Here is a 7,999-nt window from a genome sequence, read left to right as displayed (position 1 = left end):
ATATAAATATTTACACCTTTTGAAGGAGCAAAAGGTGAAGCTGAAAATAAGTCGCCACCTTTACTTTTTATTTCCTGCGTACATTTTGTTTTTAATATGTGAGTATATTTATACTCGCTGTGGGACTTAAGATTAATTAAGACTAGACAGATTTTTTTTTGCCTGCACTACCTTCATTTTCAAGTTGAGTTTAACTTTATTTTTTTAAAGCCTTTACTTGTACAGTTATGAGGTACTAAAGTAGAATGTTTGATTGGATGTCGTCTCAGATAACAGAAGTGAAATTGAATCATTAACTGACTGAGCTGAATTAGCTTCAAATTGTATATCGATTCATATGCCGACTGTTAGCATGTACTGTATACCAGCATGCTAACAGGCTACATGTGTGTGTAACATCATAGTTATCTGGTGTTTTGTTTTGTTATTGCACATTATTTTCTACACTGTGATCAACTGTTAGCAAACGCTAATAATGCAACTCATACGTCAGTACTGAAAATGTAATGGATGCACATTCAGATAACAAATGAGCACAGATTACAGTGCAACACCTGTGAATCAGATCAGTAACTGCTTACAGTGGTAACACGCTATAGCACTAAATACGTCACTGTTGACTATACTCCAGAGGCGGTGTAGTTGTTTTACATGTATGATTTGTGGTTATGATGTTATTTCTGGGCAGACATGATACAATTCACTCCTGAAGAGTGCCCAAAACATTTACATATACAGCATGTACATATACACCAAGTTTTTTTTATTTTTTTTTATTTTTTTGATGCGTTGGTCCAACTTTCTTCTGTACTAATTAAATCTGGCTACAGTGTTTTGCTTAGACCTGGTTACTTGGTTATTTGTTATTCTGACGTTTAGGCTATATCCATATTTGCTTCAGCTTCCTGGGTTTTGAGCGCATGGCAGAGATGTAAAGGTGGAGTAGATATTAGTAGATATTATTCAGTCATAGAGGAGGAAACTGCATGTAATGAGATTATACTTTTATAACCTTAAGAATTATTTGGTGGGCTCAGAGAATGCAGTAGCAGACACATCACATAAAAGGGCCACATGTCAACAGCTAATATTGGTCTTCAATGTCAAAATATGTAGTAACATTTGTGGTAATATTCAATAGACTTACACAGACTTACTATGTTCAATAATCAGTTGAAATATCTGTTAATTAAGTAAGTTGATGAGGTATGTTAACCAATGTCTCTACTGCACTACAGAAATGACTTCTACACTAGAGGGCATGACATACAGTATGTCAGAGATGTCATGTGCACAAATGAAGGCGTGTTCGTTTAAATGACAAAACTAACATTGTTACTTAAATATGGGAAATAAAATAGCTTACTTCCAGGTTCTTGTTTTTTAAATATGGTAATACATTCGATTCCTCTTGGACAGTTACACATTACATCCAATACCTGATAACTGTGAGCAGTGTTTTTTTTCCCTTTTGTGTCACTCCTGCTTCTTAAACTGGTTTTGTAAATTGATTTTGTGTTGCCCTAAAAACATCCCTCAAATTGTTCAACTTTTGACTTTTTCTCCAATTTTCCCAGGGTAAAAATGGTGAGCAATCCCAACACTCTCTGCTGTTGCAATATCAACACGAACACTTCCAGATGCCCTTTGGGAGCCATATATTAGCATCTTGTCACATTTTATTTGACATTTCAATTTTTACTATACTGCCGTAGCGAGAGAGGGATGAAAAAAAAAAAAAACGGAAAACAAAACCAAAGACAAACAGGTGCAATTTTAGCACAGCAGCAATGAGCAGAAGCCAGTTGGGGTTCAGACTTATTCTGTGGCATGATGGGATATACGCTGCTACATTATAACTCTTAGCGTTATCATTTTTATGGCCCAGCCCAGCAGGGAGAACAATGCCAGTGGAGGTTAAATGCTCTCAAATAGCTCCCTCTATTTCTACCTAGTAGATATAGGACAGATATTTGAGTCCTTCCTAACAGGCTAGGTCCTCGGCGACCGCTCTCTTGTTTAGCTCTAGGCCTTAGGTCAGAAAAGAACAAACTGTCTTTGCAAAGTTTAGTGCTCACATTGCACTTTTACATACAGACACACTCTGCCACGGTGCTGTCTCCCTGTTGAAAAACAAAACAAAACAGGGAGACAGAAGAGTCGTGTACACAGAGGCATTGTGAATTATTCCTTTGTTAAATATTTAATCAAGTGTTTCCAGGAGTTTACCACATTTGTTTACCACAATTTAGCAGCAAGTGCAATGTGGTTAGTTTGAGTGATCTGTTTCTGTGTGTGTGTCTGTGTCACTATGGTTGGTTTCTCCTTAACACATGAAAAACAACTCACATCACTTTAACGAGCCTTCCCACCTTTGTCTTCTCCAATCAGAGCAATCCCACAATGCATTTTGCTCCACACACTTTCACACTGGCTGGTTCAGTGCAGGCACTTGTCTGAAAATGTATTATACACATGCACACACATACACACACACACACAGTCACTGCAAATCCAAACAATGATGCAAGCTTTGAAATTTACCACAAAACAAAATGTCTTATGTCCGTAAATGACCTACATGAAGGAAGAACAAGCATGCGTTTGCAGACGAGATACTAAAACTTTTTAGTGTTAGTCAAAGAATTTTCTAATAAACAGTAGGAACTACTTTAATGAAATTTTAATTGGATGGCTGTTGATAAAAAGATAAAGATAAGATGAAGATAAACACCCTTGTATTATGATTGTTGTGTATCTGGCTCACAATTATAATTTCCATTACCGGGTCGCGGGGCAGCAGTCTCCATGACCACCACCAAAATCACACTGCACCGTACCAACCCCCCTGAACCTTCCTGCGGGTGGTGAGTCCACTGGAAGGTACTAACTGGCCTAACTGGGATTCGGGAATCTCAGGAGGTGAACCCTGGGGTTCCACACCAATGACAGAGACATTGACTCTGGGCCAAAGTGCCACACAATTATAATTTGCACTGTAAAAAGATCAATATATGGATTAACATACATATAAAAATATATTGTCAGACTAAATCTATATAATCTAATTTATTAAAAACTTTCCAAAAAGTAAACTGAAAGTTACTAAGCGAGAAAGTCAGTTTAACTGTTAAAGCATCTCCTTTCCCACCTTTTTATTGTTAGAAATTAAATATTCAAATGAAATCCCTTTTTAATTGAACAGCTGTCAATCAAGATGCTTTCACTCAGAGATTTGTATATGCTGCATTTTATTTAAACTTGAGTCATATAAATGTAAGTGAAAGAATACAATTGTTTAGGGTTGTGTGTGGTGTCTTTAATCATAATTTGAAAAACAAAAATTATTGGGAAAAAAAATGTATTAGATGTTTTTTAATACATTCTGCATTTCTGGACTGTGATGGAAACCAGAGATAATTTATACACACAGGGTGAACACACACAACACAGACAGGAGATCGTACGAGCCAACCAGTGATTTGTATTGCAAGGCAGAACTGCTAACCACTTCTTTTTCTTACGTTGATATTTGTAAACAACCTTTACTTCTTTTGTCACTGGTGTCTTCCTGTCCTTATTTCTTGGTAATTCTGAGGTATAATATCAATAAAATTGTTGCTTTTATTTCATGCCATATCAGTATGTTTCAAACCTTAGGTGAATTTTCTCTACTTACTGTAACAGACTATAAGGAATGCATAATGTTTAAGCCATTCAGAAGGATGCTGACAAACTGGCCAGGTTTGTAGCAAACACAGAATTATATTCCAACTTGTAATTAAAGCCAAGTCAAAGAGAAAGAATTTGCCTCAGGTCTTCAAACAAACCAACTGAGTTTCCCTGACAGAGAGACATAGAGAGACAGCTTTAAACACAGGCCCCAAGTGAAGATCCTGGATTTTGTAAAATAAGGATGTGGGGTAGAAATCCATGCCCTCATCCTGAACCGCATACTGTATTTGACGTTAGCCTCTGCAAAGGAAGTCTTTTTAGTCTTTAAGATGTGTATTAAATACCTACAAATATACAGTATCACCCAAATCCAATATTACTGTATGTTTATAATAATGTAGGATAATGTTATTTAACAGATAATACATGAAAGAAATTACACATTAATTTGATCCAACCAGGTTAATTGGTTACTCTTTATTGACCATAGTTGTTAATCCCCTCAAACCCTACAAAGGATTAGGAAGCAGCAGATGAATAATGTACTACTCATAGAAAGATATTTTAGTTTTGTTTTATTACACATTTACTGTCCAAAACGTCCACATTCTCCACCAACAGGTCCATTTTGTGGCTGATGATTCTCCAGTCCTTGTTTTCTGTAACAGAAACTTCCTGTAAAAATCACAATGCCTCACGTCTAATCTTCAAGATAGATATTGTTTTGAGTCACACAGCAAGACCAGGTGTGCAGATCAACCTTATCTAATTGCCGCAGGGTGTGTGTGCGTGCCTGTTGGCGTGTGTTCTCTGCATATTATTTTGCATTATAAGAACAGGTTCCCTGCCTCCATATGTGCACAGTGTGCAGGGAAGCTGGGAAAACAAGGTTCTCCATGGCCCTCTGTGTTATTGCTACCGCCCACCTCCCAGAGTCCTGTTTGAAGACAGGAAATAGGAGTCAGACCGCAGTCCGAGGGGCATGTGGCAATGGTTAATACTCCGATGACCTTTGACCTTTGCTCTCCACCCCCGCCTGCTCTCTCACACCACTCCCCTGGCCTTCAAACGCTATCCCCTGAGTCCGAGCTCGAAAAATGAAACGGCCTGACCTGGCCCAGCCCAGTTCGGCTCAGACTAACTCAGCCCAGCACAATGGACTGTGCGTTCTGAGCTTTGTGTGAGTGGCCAATTAAAAACAGATGGACTTTAAGGAAGGGGAGCAGAGGTGGAGGAAGAAAGAAAGGAGTCTTGTAAAATATTTTGGAAGAAAAATATCCCAGGGACTCTGACTAATAATATCTATTTGTCTTGTGTGGTTTTGCTGGGAAGGCCATGTGGTTGCTCCGACTGCTCTACGGTTCATTTTTCACAATATCTGATCCGAGCAAGACAGAGAGCAAAGAAAAGACAGTGGGTTCTGGTGCAGAGGGCTAGGTGGGCTAGTTCTCTGGAGGTGTTGTGGTTAGGTGGAGGCTGGTTTGCAGGGAGCAGAGTAAGATGGAGGCCTCTGGAGTCACAGAGGTATCAGGTCTTTGGATGCTGTCTCTTGTGTGTGTGATGACAAGGATTAGTATAGGTTTTCTTCCATCCATCCATCTTCATCAGTAACAGTGACCAACGGCTATACAGTAACTAACAACCATAGATCTTTGTCAGAGGACAAGTACATACATGTGCTGTATATAGGCAGAGTCCTTATTTTATGGTTTCTTTTTAATTGTAATTTACCAATTATTTATTGTATTTAATCAGGTGATAAAACGGTGGTTCCTTAACTTCAGAAGCTCTGTACTTGGTGGAGGATTACATTGTTTTGTCAATAATTCTTTTAATACTTAAATTATAAATTATTAAATTTACATTTTACCAATGATTATTTTCCCCATGTGAACCTTTCTTTACCATAAAATCTTGCTTTATTATGAACAAGGCAAACACTGGGCCAAATATCTGAATATTTATTTATTATCATTCCATTAATTAGTGGCGCTTTGGCCCAGAGGCAATGTCTCTGTCATTGGTGTGGAACTCCAGGGTTCACCTCCTGGGCAGGTTCGAATCCCGGTTAGGTTACCTTCCAGTGGACTCACCACCCGCAGGAAGGTTTGGGGGGGTTGGCACGGTGCAGTGTGATTTGGGTGGCGACTGCTGCCCCCGCGACCCGGTAACAGATAAGCGGATGAAAATGGATGGATGGATGGATGGATTCCGTTAATTATTCACACTGGGGGGATTAAACATAGTAGTTTAAAGTAGTTTGTTGTAGTGTAGTGTTATGTTTAACTTGAATTTAAAAGTTTTTGTTTCTTTTCCTGTTTGTGACTTCACACTGATCATTTTTCTTTCTACCAACAGATGTTCTCAACTCTCAACCTATAGAAATATTACGGGATGCACTCTATGCTGTATATACAGTACAAGACCCTGATTTGTATCCCTTCCAAGCATATCCAGAATTAGTCTGCGTGTTGATGTTCTCACTCAGCCACCAGCTGTAGACGCCGTCTCCGTCACCTCATTCTGTCTGCATTCATCATGTGCCCGCCTGTCTGTTGGCCGGCCAGTCAGTCAGTCATTCGGTCGGTCGGTCAGCAGGCAGCTTGTTGACTGTTGCATGAATTGTTTTTCAAATTATTGCCTTTTCTCCGTAGATGGAGGGGGATTTATACTGGCTGAACTGCTGGCTTTTGTGGTTTCTTTCTTTAACATCACACAATGTCCTCAAGTTCTCAACCACGGGACATTTCAAAGAAGGAGATCTTCATAGTGGGTGATGATGTAGATGATGATAATAGGAATGATAATGTTGTCAGGGTTGGTGACTTCATCACACTGTGCCAGCCAGCAGAACAAAAGCGGGCTCTACACCCGCCCTGCTCTTGGCAGCAGAAAAAGGGAGAGAGCAAAGATTGATGTTTCTATTCAGCTTCAGTCTAAATCTACCTCTCGATCCACAATTTCAAATACTCCTGTGCTTGAGCTTTAGTAAGAAGGAAAAACAATTTTGATTTGTTCTGCAGACAATGTCTGTTACTGCCTGGGAAGGAAGCACTCCATCAGTTCATGCAGGATATCCAGTGATTTGGCTCCCCGCTTAAGATGTTTGACGCTGCTGAAAATCTATTGTTTCTCAAAGATGCCTGTGCAGAGCCTCTGTCTTCTTTCTTCACCCACTCTTTTCTCTTTCCTACAACTCGATCTGTTCTCTCACAGGACTCGGAGAGAAAGGGCTTCATGAACAAGCTCTATGCCATCCAGGACGTGTGCATCAGCGTGCAAAATGCACTGGATGAAGTGGCCTCCTATGGCGAGAGGATAAAGAAGTGAGTCGTAAGCCTGTTCCTCGGCACCCGGCCCTTTCTACTTCCACTGGTTTTACTGCAATAGCATTTTTTTCCCCCACTTACTCCTGCCAGCGTAGAAGAATGACTTGGTGAAACATTGCCAGCGTGACATTCAACTCTTAATCTCAAAGTATTTATTATGGATCCAAATTTTCAAACATCTGTAAGTGCAGGAAGAGATTATTTATCTTGGAAGTCTTTTGGTTTCCACCACTGACCAGCTTTGAGCAGTCTTAGGTTGCTATCACATTTATATCACTTATTACACTTATATCACTTATACAGTAACACATCTATTACACTTACATTAATTGTTGGCATGTTATTTTGCAGTATATCCTTTGTCTATTTACAGTCAATTTTTCTATTTTTTTCTTTTTTTTACAGCACATTTAACTGGACTGTGCCTTTTCTAAGCTGGCTGGCTATTTTGGCTCTCGGAGTGGCCACCACTATCATCTACTTCATCCCTCTACGATACATTGTATTAGCCTGGGGTGAGCTTTTATAAATTAAGTAAATTAAGGTTAAAGTATTTTATTATAAAAATTAAATCAAAACTTCTGTTACATTTTTTAACAAAGTCCTGCCCCTTACTAAAGCACATTCCTGTTCTCTTCAATACTGATGCTCATACAGCTTTAGGATGGATTCCAGAATATATGCAATTAAAGGAAGACTATTTGAAAGCACAAGAAACAAAAACTGAAAACTCTTTGAACTTATAGTGTCACTAGTTAGACAATATTTGAATAAAGCTTGAAAGCTAAAAAAATAATAAAATTTAACTCTGTACTGTATAGATAACACAGCCAGTTGAACAGAAAGTGAGCAAAGCTTTTGCATCAATCATGTTTTTCTATTGAAAAGTAAAAAGTAAAAACAGTGAACACATTCTTCTTCTCAATAAATAAATTAATGTTTCCATGTTTTAATGAAGAAATTAGCATACTGCCTCTGTTTGCTGCCCTGTTCTA

General features: G+C 38.7%; 1 protein-coding gene across 3 annotated transcripts in view; it reads left to right on the top strand.

Annotated features, from left to right (window-relative positions):
• LOC107988136 (multiple C2 and transmembrane domain-containing protein 1-like) overlaps window positions 1-7,999 on the top strand; it is an 18,037-nt gene that overhangs the window by 9,573 nt on the left and 465 nt on the right. For all 3 annotated transcript variants that reach the window (XM_025053893.1, XM_025053891.1, XM_025053892.1), the window contains 2 exons: window positions 6,892-7,001; window positions 7,410-7,519. In XM_025053893.1, coding sequence (XP_024909661.1) covers window positions 6,913-7,001; window positions 7,410-7,519 — 199 coding nt within the window. In that variant the 5' untranslated portion in view covers window positions 6,892-6,912. The remainder of the gene's footprint in view (window positions 1-6,891; window positions 7,002-7,409; window positions 7,520-7,999) is intronic.

Source organism: Cynoglossus semilaevis, unplaced genomic scaffold (assembly GCF_000523025.1).
Source record: "Cynoglossus semilaevis isolate Cse_v1.0 unplaced genomic scaffold, Cse_v1.0 scaffold2980, whole genome shotgun sequence".
NCBI lineage: Eukaryota > Metazoa > Chordata > Actinopteri > Pleuronectiformes > Cynoglossidae > Cynoglossus > Cynoglossus semilaevis.
This window is presented reverse-complemented; position numbering and strand designations above follow the sequence as displayed.